Source organism: Phoca vitulina, unplaced genomic scaffold, assembly GCF_004348235.1.
Source record: "Phoca vitulina isolate PV1807 unplaced genomic scaffold, GSC_HSeal_1.0 scaffold46, whole genome shotgun sequence".
In the NCBI taxonomy this organism is placed as follows: Eukaryota; Metazoa; Chordata; class Mammalia; order Carnivora; family Phocidae; genus Phoca; species Phoca vitulina.
Genome location: NW_022589749.1, coordinates 220,730 through 247,532, shown reverse-complemented (window position 1 = coordinate 247,532; position 26,803 = coordinate 220,730). Strand labels below are relative to the sequence as shown.

Below are 26,803 nucleotides of genomic sequence, written 5' to 3'. Positions count from 1 at the left end.
ATTTGGTAGAGAAGAGAAACATGGCAAAATCTGATAACCACTGAATTAAAAGAAAAAATTACTAATCTTGTGTGTGATCTACTTCCAAATTAACCCTGCTGAGATATAAAGTTCTTGAGAGGAATCAAAGAAAAAATATTCATATGAGCTATTATAACGAAGTATCAGAAGTCTCTCTTCATTAAATTAAGGCTATGAATAAGATATAAGGTGACCAGAATGAATATAACTAGGCACAAAGGGTTGCAATCATCAACCAATGCTTAAAAACTGCTCTTTGGTATTGAAATTTTACCTGTCCCAAGAAAGCTATTTAGGTATTTTAGTTAAATAAAATATTAAATATTTCTACAAAACAAAATTACTTCTTACTGGCTAGGTGGATGAGTCAAATAATTCACCTGTGAATAGGACATTTCTTTTTTTTCTAAAAATATTTTATTTATTTGACAGAGAGAGACAGCAAGAGCGGGAACACAAGGGAGAGAGAGAAGCAGGCTTCCCGTGGAGCAGGGAGCCCGATGCAGGGCTTGATCCCAGGACCCTGGGATCATGACCTGAGCCGAACGCTTAGCAACTGAGCCACCCAGACGCCCCAAGGGAGGAGTGATCTATGTGTCAAGACAGAGATGCTCTTAGGAAGATGGCTGACCAGAACTGCAGTCAAACTTCTTCACTTGGCCCCTGGATCATTTGTGTATGGGGGGTGGGGGGGTATCTTACTTAAAGTGAAGTGTCTTATGGACATTTATGAGACAAAACTCCATGAAATCTCTAACTGAATTTCACCTAATTGTTTTATTTGAGTGCTCTACACCAGGTCAAAGAACTACTAGAGGAAACTACAGATTTCAGGTGCCTTTCACAACAGAAAATAATGGTTTCTCAAATGACTAATTGTTATATGAGGAGAAACAAATCTTAAAAAAAAATTATAAATTTTAAAATACACATCCACACCCCCGTCTTTTGTAAAACAAAACATCATATAGTCTACAGATTAATTATATTGGTTTAAAATATGAACCGAAAATTTAAACGGCTGGCTAGAACAAAGACTTTAGTGAGTCAGATGTATGAGAAGTATTTGTTTAAAAAATCTAAATTTTAGAAGTTCAGTCTGCAATTAAAATGCAAAACCGAATACAAAGAGCCTTTCTAGAATATTAGATAGAATGCACAGATTTTTGTTTTTTAAAAGTACAGATTTAAACCAAGAGGTATGAGACACTGCTTCCATTAGTTTTATAGAAGAATGCCCAAGGGAGTTTACCAAACAGCAATGTCACAGGGGAAGTGAAGTTCCTTTAGTTGCTGACAATATGCTCCCTAAAAAAATGTACATAATTTTAATACTGTACTTCCTAAAGGTCTGGAGATAATGGTGCTGTAGGGGATGGAGCTAATTAATTAGAAATTTCAGCCAAATTTCAGTGACTTCAAAACAAAACAGAGCAAAGCAAAACAGTTGGCATTACCTTTAAAGCCAAAATTAACATAAGAAATAGGCATGGTTTTCTCTTCAAGGCGGACCCTAGAGATAAGGTACTTTAGGACAATAGCAAGAAGCTGCCAAGAGATGGAGGGCAGTCGCAAAAAAAAAAAAGAAAAAGAAAAAGAAACAGGCATGGTGATGGAAAAAATTATGTACAGAGAAATTATTTTTAGCATTTAGTGAACAAGGCTACAGGCTAAATATAGGGTCATGAAATAGATACTGAACAATATACACCAGCATTATTATTGATAATCACTAAGAAAGTTACCGATTTTGCACCTCCATGAAAGAAGCATGCTGAAATTTTCACTATTTACTGAGCACCTATTACACAGTACGTAACATGAGGGCTTCAAAACTCTGTACAATCTTCACAGTTCAGATAAATTACATGGGAAGCCTGGTAAAGGACTTCAAGATGTCAGATATTGGGGGTAAGGGTGGGAGTTGTCCTTTTTTTAACCCACTTAATACTGATTAAATGAAGGACTGGTGTGCCAGGAGGAAAAATCTCTTTATAGAATTTTTTGGGGCAGATATAGGGATGAGACAGGATTTAGAGCCAGGTTCACGAAAATCAGAGAAGACCTAGAGGGCACTCCCTCTTCCCCACTTTCTTTCTAACCCTTTTTATTGTAAAACACAACAAGCATACAGCAAAGTACATAAAACAAAAATGTAGAGTTCAGTCAATCAGTTAATACCACCCAGGTCAGGAAACAACCCTGCCAAGCCCAGAAGTCTTTCTTCTGCCCCTCCCAGTCCCTATTCTTTTCCCCAAAGGGAACTACTATCCTAGCTTTTATGATACTTTCTTCTTTTCTCTGTTTATATGTTTTCTACTCAAGTGCACATCCTAATACTAATACTAATATTTATTTTGCCTATTTTTTGAGCTTATTTCATACACTGAATTACAGTAGCACATATTTTTGTGTGTTTGGCTTCTTTTAAAGCCCAACATTGTGAGCAGCATCCATGCTGTTTAGGTAACTGTCACTCATTTTTTGTCTTTTTCACAAATTCCTTGATTCTTACTTATTTTGGGAGTAGGCAACTGCAACCTTTATTTCTATTTTTTAAATTCTGCAACCTTTAAAAACAATTTCTACCTATTTACACTTTCTCCTTCAATCAGTTCAGAACACTCTTGCCAAAATCTGAACACTAAACTCATACCTTCCTTTCTTGAGAACTTCCCCGTAATTCTTCTACATTGTTATCATTCAGGACTTCAATCTCTTTAGCACCTACACAGTCTCTTGTGTTTCTCTGTTCATCTTTCTGGCTGTTATTATTTCTTTGATTTTGATAAATGTACCCCATTTTCCATGCTGTCCCTTCAATCTGGAATGGTGTCATGCTCCATGATCAAGTATTGGCCTTCCTTGCCGCAACAGCCATTTCTTTCATTGTGTTTTTCCTGATTATGTGGTAGTGGACTGTATTCTCTCCTAATCTGTGTCTATCCCTTCTGGTATCCATAGCCCAGATGAGGCACCGAGGAAATACTTTTGTGAGGATAATTTAGCACAACAAAGGAGGTAGATTTAAGAAAACGACAATTTAAACAAACATCTACTACTCTTCAGAAGTCAGTGGTGAGAAATGAAACTGATGTCACCATGTAACTTCCTTCCACTGTATGGACTGACCTAATCATTTATTTGAGGATAAAATTGTACTTAGACACACAGTGTCCACTTCTCTTAGGTTTCTGTGATTCAATGTACAGTGGATTTATAATCTGGTTTAAATACATCATTTGCATATATACTACATAACACAGGACTTGTAAAGGAGTTTCAGTTGTATAAAGTGATTTGGCCTAAAATGTTGATAGAAGATAAATGCTATATAATCATTTAACCTTAAAATCAGGTATTGACACTGGGTTTTACCTGGTTCCTCATAAGTTACAGGTATGGTATTTTACCTCATACAAGGATCTGTGTCATAAGTTTAAGAAAAGACTCATATTTAAATGATTCTATTTGTAATGCCCACTTTACACTCCTGGGGACAACGAACACATTTAACTGGGTGAAAACTAGGCAAGTATAATTTGGCGGGAAGGGTAGTAATTAGAGAAACTGAGTGATCTCTTTTCAATTTAACTTCTAAAATTCTCCATCAGTATTCTAACTTTACATTGGATCCTCAGTATCTCTTCCCCATTAGGGTGGTAACTTGAGGCTGTCCTGTAAGTCATGCTCATTCTCTCTGTGTCTGTTATCATATGCTCTTCCCAACCCAGACTGACTTCTCCAGCAATCCAAGTTCACGGTTTCAAATTTCAGGTCAAACTCACCTTCTCTGGGATGGGAGTCCCTTATTAAATTGACCTATGGTGGCTCACCCTGACTTGCCTTTCTTTTTACTCTCTGTGTACATGGATGTCAAATGAGTTCATCTCAAGTGCTTACTCTGATCTAGTGACATTAGATGCTTGTTCAGAAGTACTCTGAGGCTATGGTAAGGGTCTGTGAGAGAAAGTTCTTATTTCAGGGACGGGAAGTGGTATTTACTATCTCTGTCTTAGTACTTTATTAATGCCTTACAAAGTGTTTTGGCCACACTGCCTAGTGATAGGTTGGGTACCAGCTCTTGTGCTTTTTCAGCTTTCAAAATATCTAATAGAATATCCAAAAAATATATATCTAATAAATTGCATGGTAGGAACTCATTATCAAGCTCTTGATTATCAAATCAAGTCTCCTTATTTATAATTCAATTCCCCTTATAATAAGCATCACCATTTTCTATAACTCTACTGAGGCACAATATAAATATGGCAAAATTTACCCATCTTAAGTGTCTAATACTTGCCAGGCAACTACAAATCCACTCTCTGTCTCTCCATATTTGCCTTTTTGGAAATTTCATGTAAGTGGACTCACACAATATGTAGTCTTTCCTGTCTGGCTTCTTAACATAATGTTTTGAGGTTCATACATGTTGTAGCAATGTACATGTATCAGTACTTCATTCTCTTTAATGCTGAATAGTATTCCATTGTATGGATAGGCCATATTTTGTTTATCCATCAACTAGTTTATTGATCTCTGAGTTGTGTTTCTACTTTTTGGCCATTATAAACAATGCTGCAAAACATTTGCCATCTAGCACACTTCTATTTCTTATAAAGCAAGCATTCCTTTTTTCTTTCTTTTTTTTTTTTGAGCTAGGTTTATTTTTTTTATTAACATATAATGTATTATTTGTTTCAGGGGTACAGGTCTGTGATTCATCAGTCTTACACAATTCACAGAGCTCACCATAGCATATACCCTCCCCAATGTCCATCACCCAGCCACTCCATCCCTCCCACCCCCTCCACTCCAGCAACCCTCAGTTTGTTTCCTGAGATTAAGAGTCTCTTATGGTTTGTCTCCCTCTCTGGTTTTGTCTTGTTTCATTTTTCCCTCCCTTCCCCTATGATCCTCTGTCTTGTTTCTCAAATTCCTCATATCAGTGAGATAATATGATACTTGTCTTTCTCAGATTAACTTATTTCATAAAGCAAGCATTCTTATAAAATCTTTAATATCAGAAGAGGTTGTCACAATACTTAGTTTTACAAGTACTTCAAGTAACTATCTTCAAAGAGTCCCTGAATGAATTTGTGATCAACACTTACAAAATTATCGACCTCACCAAAGGATTTAAATGAAATCATAAGCAGGCAGATACCTATCTATCCTACTTGTTTTTAAGAAAATAATCTTAGCAGCAAGCTTTTAGACATGAGTTAAAAGCAGTACACAAGAAATCAATGGTTTAGATTCAGAACATAAGAATTTTTACAAATTATGCCAATACAGATTAGATTTTATTATTATAACCAAACATAAATCCTTAAACCCAGTAAATTAACTGGGGTTATAGAAAGAATCTAATTAAGACCACTACATGCATTAAAGTTAATTGACATAAAATTCCTTACTATTATTGGTGCTGTTGCCATTGAAAGACCCAGAAGAACTGCTATTGTCTTTCTCCTTATCTTGATTTTCAAAGTCCATATTAAGGGACCTGTGGAAAAAATTACATAAGTTTTAATTTTGAAAGAAAGTAGGTCCAAAAAGTCAGTAATGAGACTATATTTTAATATGCTAATAAGGCATTAGGAACGATAGGAGAGGCTCTTTTGAACAACTCTGCAAAACAGTTCTTGTAGCCACATTTTGAAAAACAATCTACATTCCTTCTAATATGTCAGTTCAAGAGTTCTCCTGACTGCAGATAAAAGCATTCCATTGTGGCTGAATCTTCCAGCAATATCTCTGTGCACATCCTTAATTACTTCCTTATGATAAATATCTAGAAAGAGAAAAGTCAGGTCAAAGGGCAAGCACAATTTTGAGACTTTAACGTACTACACAACTGCTTCCAAGAAGGTTGTACCAATTTGCTCTCTGATAGCAGTGTATGAGAACATTTTTTTTCTCTACACCTTGTCAGCTTTCATTTAACAACAACATATACTTGAGTTTTTGCTCTATATAGGACTGTTCTACATAATGGAGGGACAAAAAATAGTGCATAAAACGGGCTTTCATGGATTGTACATTCCAAGAGGGAGGACACTGACAATAAACAAGAAAAGTAAGTTAGATGTCTATTAATGGTACCAGCTAATGAGAAAATGCAGGAAATGAAAAGACTAAGTTTGAAATTTTAAATACGGTGGGTTGGGAAGGCCTCACTGGTGTGATTTCTAAGTCAAGACCTGAAGGAAGTAGTCACTGTCCATCTGGGGAACTAACAATGCAATCTCTGTTCTAATTTTGCATTCTTTAACTACTGAACAATTTTGTGTACGTGAGTTCACTCATTTCTTTCTTTTTTGGTAAACTAACTGTTCAAGTCCTTAGCTCATCTTCAACTATATTAAACTGTTTGTGTCCTAAAGCACTTCCTGCAATGATGGAAACATTCTGTATCTACACTGGGTAGACATAGCCACATGAGCACTTAATATGTGGGAGTGCAATGAGGAACTGAATTCTACTTATAATTTAAAAATATGGGAGCTAAAACTATAAAATTCTTAGATGAAACATAGGGATAAATCTTCATGATCTTGGATTTGGCAGTGGATTCTTATACATGATGCCAAAGACACAGCCAAAAATTGGTAAATTGGACTTCATCAACATAAAAATCTTGTGCTTCAAAGGACACAATCAAAAAAGTCCCAACCCATAGGATGGGAGAAAATATCTGCTATTATGTCTGATAAGGGCCTTGTATTCAGAACATGTAAGAACTCCTACAATTCAATAAAAAGACAACCCAATTAAGCAAAGAATCTGAATAAATACTTCTCCAAAGAAGATATGCAAATAAAAAAGATATGCAAATGAAAAGATATGCAAATGGATGCCAATAAACATACAAAAAGATTTTTCACATCATTAATGTCAGGGAAATACAAATCCAAACAGAATGAGCTAGCACTTCACACCTACGAGGAGGGCTATAACCAGAAAATCAGATAATAACCAAGTGTCAAGCAAGGACATTGCTGGTGAGAATGTAAACTGATGCAGACACTCTGGAAAACAGTCTGACATTTTCAATTTCTTTAATAAATATAGGGCTATTCAGGTTATTGATTTCTTCTTGAGTGAGCTTTAGCAAATTGTGTCTTTCAAAGAATTGGTCCATTTCATCTAAGTCATCAAATTTACTGGCATAAAGTTGTTGACAGTGGTCCCTTATTATCGTTTTAATACCTGGAGGCTCTCGTTATACCACCTCTCTCATTCCTGCTGTTTTTTTTTTTTTTTAAAGTTTTTATTTATTTACTAGAGAGAGAGAGAGCATAGGTGAGCGAGAGTGAGCGAGAGTACAAGAAGGGAGAGCTGCAGGCAGAGGGAGAAGCAGGCTCCCTGCTGAGCAAGGAGCCCGCTACGGGACTCGATCCCAGGACCCTGGGATCATGACCTGAGCTGAAGGCAGTCACTTAACCGACTGCCACCCAGGCGTCCCCCTGATACTGTTTTTATGGCTTCTCTTTTTCCTGATTAGTCTGGCCAGAGGTTACCACTTTTATTGGTCTTTAAAAATCAGCTTTTGGTTTCACGAATTTCTCTCTACCCCTAGAGAAAATACTTCACTTATTTTGGCTTTGATCTTTATTCTTACCTTTTGCCTATTTACTAAATTGAGTTTAATTTGCTCTCCTCCCGCCTAGTTTAAGATTAAAGTTTAGATCATTGATACCTTTTTCTTCTATTCTAACCTAGGCATTTAGAGGTGTAATTCCTCCCCTAAGTATTGCTTTTGCAGCATCCCATAAATTTAGCATGTTTTCACTTTCTCTTAATTCAATGTATTTTCCATTTTTCTGCTTCTTTTTTGATGCATGGAAGTGTTATTTTTGTTTCCAAATATCTGGGAATTTTCTAGACCTCTTTCTATTACTGATTTCTAATTTGATTCAATTGTGATCTGTTAGGGACTAACTGTTTGTGTCAACTCCCCTCCACGACCCCCCAAAAAAGTTCATTTGTTGAAGCCCTAACTCTCAATATGATGGTTATTTGGTGACTGGGTCTTTGGGATGTAATTCTGCTGTGATCATGAGGGCGGGGTCCTCATGATGGAATTAGTATCCTTCTAAGAAGAGATACCAGAGAGCTTGCTCTCTCTCTCCCCTGAGTGTGCACACACCAAGGAAAAACCATGTGAGCATGCATCGAGAAGGTGGCTGTCTGCAGGCCAGGAAGAGTGCTCACCAAAACCCAACCATGCTGGCACCCTGACCTTGGATTTCCAGCCTCCTGGGACTATGAAAAAATAAATTTCTGTTGTTTAAAGCCATCCAGTCTGTGGTATTTTGTTATGGCAGGCCCAGTTAACTAACAGAGATCAGAGATCATACTTTTGATGCCTTGTATCCACTTATTAAGACTTGTTTTATGTCCCAAAATATGTTCTATCTTGGTAAATGTTCCCTGTGCACTTGAGAATAATGCATATTCTCCTGTCAGATGAGTGTTCTACAAATATCAGGTCAAGTTGGTTCAGAATACTGTTCAAGCCACTATATCTTTACTGATTTTCTGACAACTTGTTTTATCAAGTACTAAGAGAGAGGTCCTGAAATCTTCAGCTATATCTGTGAATTTGTTTTATTTCTCCTTGAAGTCTGTTATCAGTTTTTGCTTCATGTATTTTGAAGATTTTATGTGATGCATAAACTTTTAGGATTATTATGTCTTGTTAATTGATCACTTTTATCATTATGAAATAACCTCGTCTGTAGTAATATTCCTTGCTCTGAAAGCTGCTTTGTCTGATATTAATATAATTAACTCCAGCTTTCTTTTGATGAATATAAGGTATATCTTTTCCCAGTCTTTTACTTTAAATCTTTTTCTAGCTTCATTATCTGTAATGTACTTTTTGTAAGCTGCATATAATTGGATCTTGCTTTTTAATTCAATCTGACAACTGTTGTCTTTTGATTGCTGTGCTTAGGCCAATTTCATTTAACATGATTATTGTGATTAGGTTTGAGACTATCACGTTGATGTCTGTCCTATCTTTTTTTTGTTGTTCCCCTTTACCTGACTTCTTTTGTATTAATAGTTTTTTTTTTTTTTTAAAGATTTATTTATTTAGAGAGAGCACGATCGGGGAGGGGCAGAGGGAGAGGGAGAGAAATCCTCAAGCAGACTCCCTGCTGAGCATGGAGCTGGATGTGGGGCTCAATCCCAGGACCCTGAGGATCATGAACTGAGCCAAAATCAAGAGTCAGCCACTTAACCGACTGAGCCACACAGGTGCCCTAGGATTAACAGAGTATTTAAATGATTATCTTTTATCTCTTTTGTTGTCTTATTATCTGTAACTCTTGTTCTTTTATTTTAGTGGTCACTGAGCATTTATATTAAACATCTTTAACCAATACAGTGTACCTTCAAGTTATATTATAGTACTTCATGTATAGTATAAAAACCTGACAACAGGGGCGCCTGGGTGGCTCAGTTGGTTAAGCGACTGCCTTCGGCTCAGGTCATGATCCTGGAGTCCCGGGACCGAGTCCCGCATCGGGCTCCCTGCTCGGCAGGGAGTCTGCTTCTCCCTCTGACTCTCCCCCCTCTCATGCTCTCTCTCTATCTCATTCTCTCTCAAATGAATAAATAAAATCTTAAAAAAAAAAAACAAAAAAAAAACCTGACAACAGTGTACATTTATTACTCTGAACCTTTGTACTATTACCATGCATTTTACTTTTACATGTTATGCTATAAACTGTACAATATACTATTATTTTTGTTTATACAATTATATTCTAAAAGGTTTTAAATAATAAGAAAATAGTCTTTTTTTATTTATTAATATTGTTACAATTCCTGGTGATCTTTATTCCTTTGTGTAGATCCAGATTTCCAGTGGTTACCATTTTTAATCTGCTTGAAGTATTTCCTTTCACATTTCTATCTTTCTTTCTTTCTTTCATTCAAGATTTTACCTTTTATTTGACAGAGAGACACAGCGAGAGAGGGAACACAAGCAGGGGAAGTGGGAGAGGGAGAAGCAGGCTTCCCGCTGAGCAGGGAGCCGATGCAGGGCTCGATCCCTGGACCCTGGGATTATGATCTGAGCCAAAGGCAGACGCTTAACGACTGAGCCACCCAGGCGCCCCTCCTTTCACATTTCTTATAGGGCAAAGTGGTTTTGTGTATCTGAAAACATCTTTATTTTGCCTTCATTTTTGAAAGATTTTTTGCCAAAAGAATTTGTCAACACAGAATTTTATGTTGATAGCTTTTCCTTTCTGCACTTTAAAGCTGTTGTTCCACTGTCTTCTCACATTATTTTCAATGAGAAATATGGTGTTTATCCTTATCTTTGTTCCTCTTTATGTAACATGTTCTTCTGCCCACCCCCACCCCCACCGACCCCTGGCTCCTTTTTGGATTTTCTCTTCTTTGACTGCTTTTGAGTGACTTGATTATGATGAGCCTTGGAGTAGTCTTCTTTATGTTTTTTGTGCTATGGGTTTATTAAGTTTCTTAGATCTGTGGGTTATAGTTTTCTTCAAGTTTGGAAAAATTTTGGCCATTAATTCTTCAAAGTTTTTTCTTTCCTTCCCTTTCTTCTCTCTTGCAGGGACTCTGCCCATATATGAACCCACTGGGGTTGTTCTTTGATGTTTATAGGTCAAAGACACACTCTTTCCATTAAGAACATTTTTTCCCTCTTTTCTGTATTTCATTTTGGATATTTTCTGTCACTGTGCCTTCAAGTTCACTAATCCTTTCTTCTGTAATGTCTAATGGTTGTTAATCCCATGCAGTGTACTTTTTTCAGGTTTTAAAACTTTTTTATTTATATATTTAAAAAATTGTGCATTCCAATAATTAAAATCATCTGAACAAAAAAAAATGACACTCTGATTAAACAGCATTTTACAGACTGCAGGACACCTTAGAACAGCTTGGATTTTCTCTAGATTTCACTGTTGTCCCACCCAGCTTCTTCCTTCAGCAGTATGCAGGTTCTTTTCCTTTCCTGGCAGCCAGCCAGGCAGATGGGAGAGGTATGTGACCTTTGTTGTCAGTAGTCCTAGATTCTCTGATGTGAAAATGGGCAGCAGTCATTTAAACTTGATCCAAACTCTCTGTATCTTATAAAGTTAAACAGCTAGAAGCAGTAAAATAGGTACGTAATGCTTGTGGAATGTACAGTGCATATCGGCAGTACATGCCTCACATTACGATTTGCCTGCTTGCTTCTTCTGTTGTTTCTTTTGAGGGTAATTCTTCTCTTGCATTTCTATCTTCTTCAATTTTGACTCATTGAATTTCTCAACCTCAGCCATATCGGGTTTGTGAGACATGGTTACAGGGACGCAGAGTGAGGTGCATGAGCAAGCAGTGTCTTGTCTGAGCAGTGGCTGCCACTGAGTGCCCATTCAGTGTATTTTTGATCTCAGATGTTGTTTTCACCTCCAGAGGCTTAATTTTGGGTATTTTAGAACATCTTCCATATATCTACCTAACTTTTTGTAGAGATGAATATAATACCAGTTTTGATGTACTTCTCTGCTAATTCCAACGTATGTGTCAGTTCTGGGTTGGTTTTGATCGATTATTTGCCTCATCATTGGTCATGTTTTCCTTCTTCTTTGCTGCTGCCTGGTCATCTCTGCTTGTATGCCAGACATTGTGAGTTTTACTTCGTCTCAGTATTTTTATATTCCCACAAATCGTCTTGAGCTTTGTTCTGGGATGCTGTTAGTTACTTAGACGTGGTATGTGTTCAGGTATTGCTTTTACAATTTATTAGGCAGTGCTCAATTTAGGGTAATTACTCTCTACTAACTGAGGCAAGACCTTTCTAGAGAGTACTCTACCCAATGCCACGTGAATCATAAGGTTTTCCAATCTGGCTGATGGGAGTATGTACTCTGCTTCTAATTCTTTCACATTATTTTTTCCTTAGCTTTAGGTAATTTCCTCATATGCATGCACTGATCAATATTCTGATGAATGCTCAAGAGGTGCACCTGCAGATCTCTGGGGTTTTCTGTCTTTCATACTCTGTCCTATTACCTCTGGCTGCCTCAGGCTTCCTGGACTCTCAGGTCTGTCTCCTTGAGGCAGGGGATGTTTCTCCCTGCACCATGACCTAGAAATTGTCTTTAATGTTTTCCCTTTTTTCTTTTTTAAAGATTTTATCTATTTGACAGAGAGAGAGAGAGAGCAGGAACACAAGCAGGGGGAGTGGGAGAGGGAGAAGCAGGCTTCCCACTGAGCAGGGAGCCTGATGCGGAGCTCGATCCCAGGACCCTGGGATCATGACCTGAGCTGAAGGCAGACGCTTAACGACTGAGCCACCCAGGCGCCCTGTTTTCCCTTTTTCTGAATTTTATTTTTGAATAATAAAAATTGTACACATTTATGGTATACAACATGATGTTTTGATATATGAATACACTGTGAAATGAGTACCACAATAAAACTAATTAGCATATCCACTGCCTCCCATAATTACCTCGTTTTCTCATGGTCAGACACCTGAGATCTACTCTCTAAGCAAATTTTAAGTATAGAAATACATTAACTATAGTCACCACAATGTACATTAGGTTGCCCGAACTTATTTCATCTTATACCAAAGGGAAAGTTTGTACCCTTTGATCAATCTCTCCTCTTTCTCCTAACCCTCCAGTATCTGGTACTACTATTCTACTCTCTATTGCTATCAATTCAACTTTTCTGGGGGCATGGGGGCAGAGAGGACTATCTTAAGAAAGCTAGAAAAACAGTTTACCATCTCTCAGGATTACTGTCCTCTGTTGTCTGATGAACAGTATTCCTGACAATCATTATTTCAGGCGGGATGGTAAATCCAGTTCCTGTTACTTCATCTTGGCTGGAAGTAGAAGTGCTTCTAGGTAGTTCTTTCAAATATTCAGGTCCCAAACTGAGCAGATTTTGAAGTGAAGGAGAGGTCTCCTTTCATTTCTTATTCATACTGTTTATAAGTCCTTGGGGGTACTGGAACATTGTTGAGTTTTATCCCTCTCTTCAGGAGAGGTCAGAATTCTCCCTGGAAGGGAATCTTAACCAAACTATGAGGCTCAGGTCCTACTGATAATGCTCTTCACTTCATAACTTCCTACCCTTAGGACTCCAAATCTGCTAGATCCAAGAAATTTGACCCTCTACTATAATAGCTTGACTCTGCCATTTGGCTTCATGTTCTCTCAACCACTGTCTAAAACTCCCTTACCTGTTACTGGTGCTGGAGAAGCCTGCAACTGGTTATGTCTTCAGTTAGAATTGGCGACCTGCCCAGAAAAGCCCGTGGAATATTAACTGACTGGTCCTCTATAAACTTGGCTAATTAGCTGTTTAACAAACTGTTGCACTGGAAGGGCAGCCCTAACAGTTGACAGATTTTCCAGTAAGACCAAAGGATGGATATTTATACAGATGTGGTAGACACCCTTTAAAACATGGATAACACTACTCTTCTGAATATGGTCAGGGCCCTGATGTGTTGGCCTTCCTGGGAGTTTATAATTAAAAAAAAAAAAAAAAAAAGCCCTGTATTTTAGAACATTCATCTTATATCTAATATTGGGGACTTCTATTTCTCCAGCAATCAGAGGAAGACACTTTAACAGAGATTAGAAAGTACACTAGCTGTTCCCACCTCAGTCAGCCCTAGTCATTGCTATAGTGACTGGCTCCTGGGACAAACTCTACCCTGTCAACTTTGATTAGTTCCACAACAAACTAGATACAATGTTTTGCAAATATTTCTCCTGCTAAAACACCTGTCCTAGTTTTCAGCACATGGTTTCATTTCTATGGTTTTTAAACTTTAATTCATGTTTCTCATGGGAGAGCTAATCATCTGTGGAGAGTTAAACTCTGAAACTGGTGATGTAATTCATGAGGACCTATCTGGAGCCATGGGAATATGAAGACCATCTTCCCTGTGGGCATGCTTTGGAGAAGACCTGTATTAATTTAAATCACGTTTTTCAAGTTCACTTATGAATGGAACAACAACAACAACAACAAAACAACATTTGTTATGCCTACTCTGCTTCTCAGAATCTTGGGAGACAGCATGGTACATTTACAGAAATTGTTAACCCACATCTCAACCACTGGGGCTGGCTATTACACATTCTTAGCTTTTCCTATGCTTTCTGCTGGCCATTATAATGATGTCTGGACTGGAAAGTTCCAGTCATCTCTGGTTTGACCCTAGGCACAGTTGTTACAGAGCCTTTGTCCTAACATTGGGTAAATGAGACTGGTTGCTGAGAGTACTGTCGGATAGGCTTAGGGGTGATACCTAACTACAGTTCAATTTGTTATTAACTAAGGACTATTTAAGACTATTCTGGCTTTTTTAAGGCAAGGAAGGATTTCCCTTCTTTTCAAATACCAGTAGATTGTGATTAACTTAAAACCAGTTTTAGCTGTAACGTTTTCTTAGAACCTAGTTTGATAAGAACTGTTGCAGGGACAGGAAATCTTTAGATAAGCTAATGAGGTACCAAGATGGGGGTGGGGGTAAGCAAGCATGTTATATGATTTGAAGCTGACTCTGAATTTCTTATTGCCACAAATAAGCTTAGCTAAAATCAAGCACTGCCTGATCATCAGACCATGGGTCACTACTCCACAAAACAGAAATCTGGTTAAATGAGGTTGTGGGGCCCCACATATTGGCTCAAACAGGAAATTTACGTATTGTAGCTTTACAAAACAAGATCAATGGACAACCTAGGTTTAGCAGATTCCAGGCCACTGTGACAGGGGTCCAGTAACAGTTACCCATACTGCACAAGTGACAGCCAACTTATGCTGTTTAAATAGTCTTTGCTGCCTCCTGAGCAGAATTATGGGCCTTTATCCCGCCTTACTTGGTAATCTTTATTAACTCTACAGATATGAAATTGCTTGGCTAGACCTAGAAGAGTTTATTCCATCTTCATAAAAGACTATCTTTAACTCCCCACCTCCCCATCCCATCACAATCTCATTGTTATTACTATACAATAACACATTAATTCATCATAGTGTTATCACTAGAATCCAGCCAAATTGTATCTTGGCTATTTGCTTAACAGCAAGTCTGAGTTAAATCTATGTTTAAAAGAAAGACCTGAGCTGTGGCTATTTCATCACAACCACCTACCATCGCAGAAAGAGCCATCTAAATTACAGCATATTACTTGCTATTTTTAGTTGCCTTCTCATCACCTATGACTGAAGAGAAAATAGTTATGGGTCAAGCTATAGGAGGCATACAAATTTCTAATTATTGATGCTAGCAAAGAACCTACATGAAGAATCTACTACTAAGAATCCAGGTAAAAGAGATGGTCTTCTGACTACGCAACTGAAAACTTCCTAAGGGTTAAAATAATGATAATAGTTAACCTTTATTGGGCTTTTCCTGTCAGGCATTATGCTAGCTGCTTTACAGGAAAGATTTCTTTTGTTTCACAGAATAACTATAATTAGTAATGTTGACTGTATTTGGAGAAAGAGCATTTAAAGAGGTAATTAAATTAAAATGGGGGTGGAGAGGGTGGGCCCTAATCCAATTTGACTGATATCTTTATAAGAGGAGGAGATTAGGACAGAGAGAGACAGTCACCCCAGGCACATGCATACATGTGAGAGAAGACCACGTGAAGGGCACCATCTACATGTGAAGACAGCAACCTATACTCTGGTTTCTCTTCAGATCGTATAAGCTGTTTCAGAATGAAACCAACTCTGGCTGACACCCTGATCTTGGACTTCTGGCCTCCTGAAATACATGTTTTTAAAGTTAGCTAGTCTGTGTTACTCTGTTATGGCAGTTGGAGCAAACTAATATGAAGATGCTCTATTATTATCCCTACACGGTAAAGAAACGAAGGGTCTCACTATACGCCCTGCCCTGACTATAGTATCAACCCTTCCAAAACAAATGAACTTCTATTTTTTTTTTTTGAAAAAATATAATGATTACTAAAAAACTCAAACAGTAGAAAAAGGTACAAAATAACAGACTTCCCCAAATCCCTATCTCCAGAGATCTATGCATTTGGTATACAATTGCCTTTTTTTAAAAATGAGGATTAATATACTATTATTTCACAAATTAATTTTTCATTGGCTAGTATTCCAAGGATGTGTTTTTACATCAATACATACTACTTTTTCCTCATTAAAAAAACAAAACAAAACAAAAAACCTACACAGTATTTCTCGAGTTAACTTGACCTGATATCATTTTTGGATGAACTGCATATATCCTGCCTTATTACAGAGAAATATTAAGACAAGCAACCTTTTATAAACAGATGATATGGTTTTATTTCGAACTGGGAAGGGTTCAACTGACAACTGAGCCTGCCAGCTAATTAGTGTCAGAAAGAACAACTGATCAATGTTCTTCAAATTTAAATTAGTGAATAAGTGAAAATCCTAAGTGTGCCTTTTTGGGGTCACTTTGATGTACATTTCACAAGTAATATATCACAGACACTACTACATGAGGAAGTGTTTTAATGTTCTCTGAGTGCTTCAGTAAGATTTTATTTTGGCTGAGGTAGAAATCTGGTTGTATTTGCTCTAAATCTTTTCAAACTAAAACTAATTCAGCTGCAAGGAACAGAACTTTAGGAAATCAACTACTCATGTCTTTATGTACTGGACTGGATTATAAAGGATTTTCTGAAGAAAGTCCTAGGGCTGTGGGAATTTCCACTGCTTGCCCAGAACAAGGGGAAATACAGGCTTATCATAGGCCTTTTTAGGTTCCTTAGTTCTGATGAAAATACAAATGTGCTCTGAGCACTGTTAAGACAAAGAGGTCTGTATTCAGCTGGCAACCGAGTACATGTCTGGACTGCTGCCAACATTTATCAAGAGATCAATATTCAGAAATAATCACTTGAAGAACGAACAACCCACTCATTTCTCCAGATATTCTAAAATATAATGTTAGACCAGAGTAAGCTAGCAATCTGGACAACTTTCTGCTGCTGGCTGTGTGCCTCTAATTTTGACAAAATTACTTTTGCTGAAATGTATTTTCATGAAATGACCTTCAATAGCTGATTTTGAAGGGTACTGTAATTCATTCAACAAACATTTGAATGCTTATTATGAAACGCTATGAAACTCAAAGTTGTAACCTCTTTTTGAGGATCTTCAGGATAAAGGTCTGTCTGATCTTAAGACCAACAACAGTTGTAATTCACCTGAACAACTAGGTTCTTTTTATTCAAGGGCACTAAAAAGGTTTTCTTTTTTTCTTCTGAAAGTTGGCTGCTAGAAAGCTTACTGTGCTATTTGTGGACCACCAGTAGTAATAAAGGTATTGGCCAATATGGTTTGCATTTTTAGAATTATTTTTGGCTGTCTCCACCCATACTTTTTCTTTTCTTTGGCCCCATTTTGATTTACCTTATCTCATCACAAGTTGGCAAACCCTAGCAAATGGTCTGCAATCCTTTTGAACAGGGCAGAGCAAAAATAAACAACTGCAGGAAGCAAAATGGAGCTGAGAACATATTTACTGAGTTATACTTGTTCATTCATTTGGATTCTGATAACAGAGGACACTGAGTACTGGAGAAGAAAGGCAAATTGGAATTTTTTGTCTTAATATTTTAAGAATACCATGTTTTCTGATCATTCTAATATTAGAAGAGGTGCAATGAAGAGGGGAATTCACTTGGTCAAGGTAAACACTACATGGTTGAATTGGATTTAAGCTAAATGTGTGTTCCTAGAAAATTCAGTGTTTTGGTTTTTTTTTTATAAATGGAACATTTTAAAAAGAGTTGATGGAATTGTTAAATATATCAAGGAACTTGTCCACATACATTACAATGTCCATAACCATTCCCTAATAAATTCAGATTTCTGTATATAATGTTTTCTGAAGGTAGGACAGGTTAAGAGGTGGCTACAAGAGCAGTTCAAAAGATAACATGTCACATGCCGCACCACTGTGTGATCAACACACGTCATGACACTGTGGACCATGATGGAATTTGTTTCTATTAACCTGGTCTGACTTTACAACGATACACATTTAGTGTGAAAGGCAACACAATCATAGAAAGTGCATTTCTTATATTCTCTGCAGTCTCATTAACTTGATGACATTGTCTTCCTACAGTAGGTTTGGGTATAAGCAAATAAATTGAGTTTGCCATTAAATAAAGCATAGGTAAGTGCTTGTCTTAAAAAGGTAGTAGTTACCCTCCAGTTACAGAAGTTGCGTTCTTCCTTCATATAGCAACTTTATATAGGGATTATAGATAAACATATATTAAATAATTATCTATTTAGAGAGACAGGATATAAAGTATATCTTCCTTTTGATTTTCTCTTAGATCTATTCAAACCTGTTATTTTTTTGTCTATGATTCCTGACAGGACAGAACTCAAGTATAAAGAGCTGTGGTTAGAAGTTCTCTCTCTGTCTAACTCACTGTTAATGCTCTTCTATAGTTTGTCAAACTTTTTGGGGACATGATGATTAAATGAGTGATTATGCTATTTTTTTCTGAGCAACTGGAAAGACTGAGGAGAGACAGGTGTCAGTTTAAGTAATATAGGAAATCTAGCAAAGCTCAGCCAAGGGATGGCAAACATAAGGGTTCCTAAATTGAGGATTTGCTTTGGCTTTTAGAATCTAGTTTTACACAGTATAGTTTTTCCTTCTGTACTTAAAAACGTGAAAGCCTGGTGAGAAATAACCCGTACAATTAAAAAATCTTTTATCCTGTATTTTATGATATTCCCCCATGTCTTCACAGCTTTGAATAAAATGTGATAATTTCAATGAGTAAATAATATATTCTTGTGGTCTCAGAGGCGATATGAACATATATGGTTGGGTGGTGGGGGAGGGGGAAAAATAGAAACAGTTCTATTCAAATTCAGGAACATTTTTTGTGCATGTCCTATATGGAGGGTAGCATGAAAAGTGTATCATGGAAGCTAATGGAGAAAATTTCAGTAGTAGCTGGTGGTAAACCATCAAGGACAGCTCAAGAATAAAGACTGGAGCGGTGCCTGGGTGGCTCGGTTGGTTAATTGTCTGCCTTCGGCCTCGCACTGGGCTCCCTGCTTTGCGGGAGTCTGCTTCTTCTCTGCCCCTCCCCACTGCTCATGCTTGTGCACTCTCTCTCTCTAGCATGCTCTCAAATAAATAAAATCTTAAAAAAAAAAAATAAGACTGGAGGGGAATTTTTTTCTTTTTAGCAAAAGGGAAAAACTCTTGAGAACTTCAGGAGAGTTTCAAATAGATTTGTAAAGGGTAAACGACCTATCAACGAATGGGCCCTGAAAATGCTACCAGCAATTAAGAACGACTTAGAAAGTCAGGAAAGAATCTGCACAAAGTCCGTCATGCAGGCCACCTGAACAGGCTCGGGCGTTGGGCCCCCATCCTAAGCCTAGTGAAGTAATCTTTCCCAGGTGATTTTCATGCACAGTACGGCCTAAAGACCACTGCTGAAGAAAAAAAAATTCACCCAGAAGAGGTGTATTTATTATTATTTTTTAAGATTTTATTTATTTATTTGACAGAGCAGGAGAGCACAAGCAGGAGATAGAGGCAGAGGCAGAGGGAGAAGCAGGCTCTCCACTGAGCAGGAAGACCGATGCGGAACTCGATCCCAGGGCCCTGGGATCATGACCTGAGCCGAAGGCAGTCACTTTACCAACTGAGCCACCCAGGCATCCCCAAAAAGAGGTTTATAAGAAAGCTTCTCATTCCTTCTGACTTTACTACCAGATCAATTTATTTGGTTCAGATTTGAGATTTTGTTATTGTTCTCAATAGCCAGCAGTAATAAAATACTTAAATCCCAGCTCCATCACTTATTACACTTGACTACTTAACATTTCTGGGCCCAGTTTCCTCACTTGTAAAATGGGAGTAACAATATCTATCTTGTTGAATTAATACAAGGATGAAATGATTTGACTTTATGTAAAGCCACTTAGTACCGTCACATAAATGCTCAGTAAAATATTAGCTGTTTTCTTCATCTTCATCACATTTTTTAATTCGGTCAATGTCACGGTAAAAAGATTATAATAACCAACAAAAATCACACATCTCCACCCAACCCCTCACAGTAAGTAACAGAAGTCAATTCACAACCATCAAAAAGCATCTCAACTGTAGAAAACCCAAATGGTAGGAGTCAGACAGCATATAGACTGGGAAGTATCATTCAGAACCCACAGGGTCTCAATGAAGAACTCTCTGTAAATATTTTCATCAAGGAATCTATGTCCAAATAAGTCACATGCCAGTTCTTCATCCAGCTATCTCACGTTTATTTGAAAGCAAGAATTAAGGAAATTACTTTGCTACTAGTTTTACCTCACTGACTACTTCAAATTTCACTTCTGTTATCACAAAGACATATTTTTGAGAAGAGGCATACATAAAGCCCCTACATAATCCTAAGTCCTAAAAAGAATCTGTCAGGTTGAACTACATAAAACTGCCAATATTTGACAAGTTTTGACCTACCAAAGCAGTAACTGCAGTATTGCTTGTTCACTAAATACTCAAAAAGAAAAAGATGTGAAACTTTGTTTCTACTACTAAAATATACTTACAATTCCCTCTGGAAAGCTTAAAGAGAGACAGCATTACAAGTCAGAATAAATGACACTACTATCATTATAAATCATAGTAATACTCATAATTAATGAAATAACAATTTTCCAGACAGGGGTCTACAGAGGTTAAGTTTCTTGCCCCAAATTAAACAGTGGGAAGAGAAACAGAATCAACATCAGTCTCTTGACTAAGCTTTGTAATATCATGTTTCCATGAAAAGTCTGCTTCTTTTATTGAGCTTTCCATCTCAGAAATGGCATCATTATTGGATCCAGTTGTTTAGACCATAAACCTTGGAGTCTTCCTTGACTCCTCTCTCTCACACATACTATCCATTCTATCAGCAATCTTGTCCTAAATCCACTGACATTTCACTCCACCACTATTAGCCAAGGTAAGGCCATCATCATTTCTTGCCTGTACTAGGCCAACACTCTCCCAGTTTCCCTTATTTCACTTTTCCCTCTTACCCAACAAGCTATTTCTCATACAGAACCCAGAACAATATTTCTAAAACACAAACCAGATTATGTCACTTCCTGCTCTCAACCTTCTGTTGTAGGTTGATTTTTCCAACTGCACATGGAACATTCTTCAGGACAGATCATATGTTAGGCCATAAAACAAGTCTCAAATTTAAAAGGACTGAAATAATAAAAAGTATGTCTCTGACCACAACGGAATTGAATTAGGCTCTTAAAATTCCTTTCAACAGAGAGAATTTTGAAATATCCCCAAACAGTAGGAAAGTAAGCAACACACTTATAAAGAACCCATGAGTCAAAGAAAAAAAATCACCAAGGAAGTTAGAAAATATCTTGAATTGAATGAAATGAAATACAACATAACAAAATTTATGGGATGAAGTTAAAGCAATGCTTAGAGAGAAATTTGCAGCCTCAACTGCCTATGTTAAAAAAGAAGAAAGGTTTCAGATCAATAACTTCAGCTTCCACCTTAAGGAACTATGAAAAGAAGCACAAACTGGGGCGCCTGGGTGGCTCAGCCGTTAAGCGTCTGCCTTCGGCTCGGGTCATGATCCCGGGGTCCTGGGATCGAGTCCCACATCGGGCTCCCTGCTCGGCGGGAAGCCTGCTTCTCCCTCTCCCACTCCCCCTGCTTGTGTTCCTGCTCTCGCTATCTCTCTCTGTCAAATAAATAAAATCTTTAAAAAAAAAAAAAAAAAGAAGCACAAACTAAACCCAAAGCAAGCAGATGGAAGGAATAATAAAAATTAGAGTGGAGATCAATGAAATCAGAAAATAGAAAAAAAAAATAAAGAAAAATTAATGAAACCAAAAGTTGTTTCTTTGAAAAGATCAACAAAATCGAAAAGCCTTTAGCTAGACTGACCAAGGGGGGGGGGGGGGGGGGGAAAGACCAAAGATACAAATGACTACAAGAAAAAATTAAAGAAGGAACATCACTCACTACCGATCAATAAAAATTACATGAATTATATATGAACAATATGAACAAACTGATGCCAACAAATGAGATCATTTAGAAAAGATACACAAATCCTAGAAAGACACAAATTACCAAAACTGACTCAAGAAGAAATAGAAAATCCAAGTAGACTTAGAAGAAGAGATAAAATTGGTAATTAAAAATCTTCCCACGTGCAACCGTAAGAGAGTTGGAATGGTTGTACTAACATCAGACAATATAAGAGTTTCATGACAAAAACTGTTGCTAAAGAGTGACATTTTATCTCGATCTATTAGGAAAATAAAAAAATTGTAAACAGAAAGTGAAAAGACAAACCCACGGGCTAAGAGAAACTCTTTGCAAGCATTTATCTGATAAAGGACTTGTACCCATAATATATAAAGAATTCTCAGAACAACAATAAGAAGGTATACAATTTTAAAATGGGCAAAAGATATGAATAGACACTCTTCACTAAAGAAGACACACATATGGTAAATAAGCACATGAAAAGATGCTTAATACCTCATTAGTCACTAAGGAAATGCAAATCAAAACCACAGTGAGATACCACTTCGTATCCACCAAAACAGAACACAGTATCTATAATCAAAAGATAACAACAGAAATTGGAACCCTCATACATTGCCAGTAGGAATGTAAAATGATGCAGCTGCTTTGAAAAACAGTGGCAGTTTCTCAAAATGTTAAAAATAGAGTTGCAAAATAGATCCCAGCAATTCCAGTCCTGGTATCTACTCAAGAGAAATGAAAACTTATGTCCCAACACAAACTTGTACATGAATGTTCACAGCAGCCCAAATGTGGAAACAACCTAACTGTCTATCAACTAGATACATGGATAAACAATATATTGGGCAATAAAAAGGAATGAAGTACCAACACATGCTATAACATGAATAAACTTTAAGAACATTATGCTAAGTGAAAGAAGGCCGTCACAAAAGGCCATGTATTGGATGATTCTACTTAAATGGAAATTTCCAGAATAGGCAGATCTATATAGAGACAGAAAATAGATTAGTGGTTGCCTAGAGCAAGGGAGAAGGCAAAGGGGGAATGACTGCCAATGGATACAAGGTTTCCTTTGGGATGATAAAATTGTTCTAAAATTGGTGATAGTTGCACAATTTTGTAAATATACTAAAACCACTGAATTGTGCACTTTACATAGGAGAATTTTATCTATGTATATCTCAACAAAGCTGTTTAAAAAAAAACCCTACTAATAAAAAAAAAAAAAAAAAGAAAGAAAGAAAAAGGAATAAAGTATTGAACCAAGTAGGAAAAAAACAAAACCAAAAAAAGCCTCCCACAATGGAAAGCCTGGTTTTAGACAGATAAACTCTAACAAATATTTAAAGAAGAAATAATACAATTCTAACACAGTCTTTTCAGAAAATGAAAGAGGAGGAAACACTTCCCAACTCATTCAATGAGGCCAATATTATCCAGGTACCAAAGTCATAAGACGACTGGTAACAAGAAAAGTACAGACCAATATCCCTCATGAATACAGACACAAAAATCTTTAACAAAATATGAGCAACATTTAGAAGAGTTATGTATCATGAGGTGAGATTTACCCCAGGAATACAAAGTTGGTTCAACATTAAAAAATTAATATACCTAGGGGCGCCTGGGTGGTTCAGTTAGTTAAGCGTCTGCCTTTGGCTCAGGTCATGATCCCAGAGTCCTGGGATCAAGTCCCACATCTAGCTCCCTGCTCAGTGGGGAGTCTGCTTCTCCCTCTGCCCCTCCCCTTGCTTGTGCTCTCTCTCTCTCAAAAATAAATAAAATCTTTAAAAAAATAAAAAAAAAAAAAATATACCATATTAATAGAACAATGGATAAAAGCCACATGACTAGCTCAATAAATGCATGAAAATATATGACAAAATCCATTCATGATAAAAACTCTCCACAAACTAGAAACAGGAGGAAATTTCCTCACTGATAAAGGGCATTTATGAAAAACCTACAGCTAACACTGTACTTAATGGTAAACAATTAAATGTTTTCCCCTTAAGATTAGGAACAAAGCAAAGAAGGATGTGTGTTCTTTTCACTTTCTATTCAACACTGTACCGGAGGTTCTATCCTATACAATAAAGGGGAGGGGGAAGGAGGAGGAGGAAAAATTAAAGGCATTCAGATTTGAAAAGAAGAAACAAAATTGTCTTTATTTGCAGACATTATCCTGTGTGTAGAAAAACCTATGGAGTCTGTATAAAAAAAACGATTAGCACAATAAATGAGTTCATCAAAGCCACAGGATACCAGATCAATGTACAAAAATCAATGGCAAGTTCTACATACTTAGCAACGAAAAATCCAAAATGAAACCAAGAAAAAAATTCCATCAAAAATTACATCCAAAAAGAACGAAATACTTAGGAATATCAAAAAGAATGACATACTTAACAAAAGAAGTGCAAGCCTTGTACACTGAAAATTACAAAGAATTACTAAGAAAAAGTAAAGATTTAATAAGTAAATGGAGAAACATTCCAGGTCCCTGAACGAGAATATTAGGAGAGCCATTCTTCCCCAAATGATCTGTAGATCCACAATACCTACAAAATTCCAGCAGAATTTTTTTTTTTTTGTAGAAAATGACCAGCTAAATCTAAATTTATGTGGAAATGCAAAAGATCCCAGAGTAGCTAAAATTCTGAAAAAGTACTAAGTTGTAAGACTTGCACGACTGGATTTCAACAGTTATTATAAAAGCTACGGCAATCAAGACACTGTGGTACTGTCCTAGGAGAGACATACAGACCAAAGAACAGAAATCAGCATCCAGTGATAAACCCTTACATTTATGGTCAACTGTGTTTTCACAGTGGCGCCGAGGCAATTCAATGGGGTAATGGATAGACTTTTCAATAAATGGTGTGGGGACAACTGGACAGCCATGTTCATAAGATGAATTTACATTTTACTTCATGCCACACAGAAAAACTAACTCACAATGAATTATGGACTTAAATGAAAGCAATAAAACTAGAAAAATTTTTAAAGAAAACATGAGAAACTCTTTGTGCCCATGAATTAGGAAACAATTTTTCACCAAAAACATGATATAAAAAGTTGGTAAGGTGGACTTTATCAAAATTTAAGACGCTTACACTATGAAAGACAGTATTAAGAAGATATAAAGGCAGAGACTGGGAGAAGACATTTGTAAATCCTATGACTAGACTTGTATCTAGAATATTTAAAGAAATGTTACAACTCAGTATAACAAAAGCAACCCAATTTAAAAATGGCCAAAGATCTGAATAGACATTTCACCAAAGAAGAAAAACATATGGCCAATAAGCACATGAAAAGATGGCTCAACATCTTTTCAACATTCTAATCTGCGTTATTAGGGAAATGCAATCAAAGCCAAAATGAGGTATCATTTCACATCCTAGTACTAAAATGGCTGTAATAAAAGAACAATAATGTGTGCTTAAAAAAAGCTCCAACCTGCTATGGTTTGAACTGTATAATTAAAAACGGTTAAAAATAGTAAATTTTATATTTTATCACAATAAAAAAATTTTTTACAGTCCTAGTACTTAAAAAAAGATAGTAGTGAACAAAGTAGGAAAAAACAAAAATGATCTTCCCACAAAGAAAAGCCCAGCTTTAGATGGTATCACTGGTGAGTTCTATCATATACATAAAAAAGAAATAACACAATTTTGAATAATCCTTTCCAGGAAACAGAAGAAAACACTTCCAGACTTATTCAGTGAGGTCAATTTAAATGCCTTAAAGTATAAAAGACATAATGTACTGGACCAGAAGTATTAAGAACTGGGTTCCAATCCAGAGTTTGTTAGCAAACAGTTGTGTAATCTTTGTCAAGTTACTTCATCTTTTTGGGCTTCAGTTCCTCCATCTGTAATATAAGAGAGCTGACTAGAGAAATCCTTTCCATCTGTATAATTCTACATTTATTACATAAAATTTTGTTTAAAATTTGCCTAGTCATATAATTGATATAACCTTTCTGGAAAACAATATGGCCATATGTATGTAGTAAGAGCCAATTCACACTCTCTGACAAAGTTTTTCAACTTCTAGATAATTGTCTTAAGGAAATAATTTAACCAGCCAAAGAACACATAAAAAGATGGTCACTTTAGGGGGCCTGGGTGGCTCAGTCGTTAAGCATCTGCCTTCGGCTCAGGTCATGATCCCAGGGTCCTGGGATCGAGCCCCGCATCGGGCTGCCTGCTCAGTGGGAAGCCTGCTTCTCCCTCTCCCACTCCCCCTGCTTGTGTTCCTTCTCTCGCTTTGTCTCTGTCAAATAAATAAATAAATTCTTAAAAAAAAAAAAAAAAGATGGTCACTTTAACAATCCACATGTCCAATAATAGTGGAGTAAGACAGTAACACAAAGATATATCAAATTACTAAAAATTAGTATGAACATTATGGAAAACATTTTTTGTTAGGTAAAAATAATCAGAATATAAATGATTTACATATGAAAATGTACACGGTACATAAATTATACACCAAACAAAAAAGTCATTTCTACTAATGAAAGTAGTATCAGAATTTTGAGTCTAAAAGATTGTTTTTAATTACAAAGTAGTTTTTGAAATGTTGATACACTATATATTCAAAGAGAAAAAAATCAAAAACTTGTCCAAAGTATAGATATAAAATATCAAGATTATGTTGATAAGGTTCTAAATTGCTCTAGTT

The 26,803-nt window shown here is 36.6% G+C and overlaps 2 protein-coding genes across 2 annotated transcripts in view; both read right to left on the bottom strand.

The window, feature by feature from the left end:
* The window catches only part of SPPL3 (signal peptide peptidase like 3), a 139,665-nt gene that overhangs the window by 16,042 nt on the left and 96,820 nt on the right, over positions 1–26,803 (bottom strand). Inside the window, exon 3 of the mRNA XM_032431559.1 lies at positions 5,445–5,533. Within this exon, the coding sequence (XP_032287450.1) occupies positions 5,445–5,533 (89 nt within the window). The remainder of the gene's footprint in view (positions 1–5,444; positions 5,534–26,803) is intronic.
* On the bottom strand, positions 10,455–12,190 carry LOC116649070 (thymosin beta-4-like). Its single transcript, XM_032431560.1, has one exon. The coding sequence runs from the start codon at positions 11,430–11,432 to the stop codon at positions 11,232–11,234; it is 201 nt and encodes a 66-aa protein (XP_032287451.1). The 5' UTR covers positions 11,433–12,190; the 3' UTR covers positions 10,455–11,231.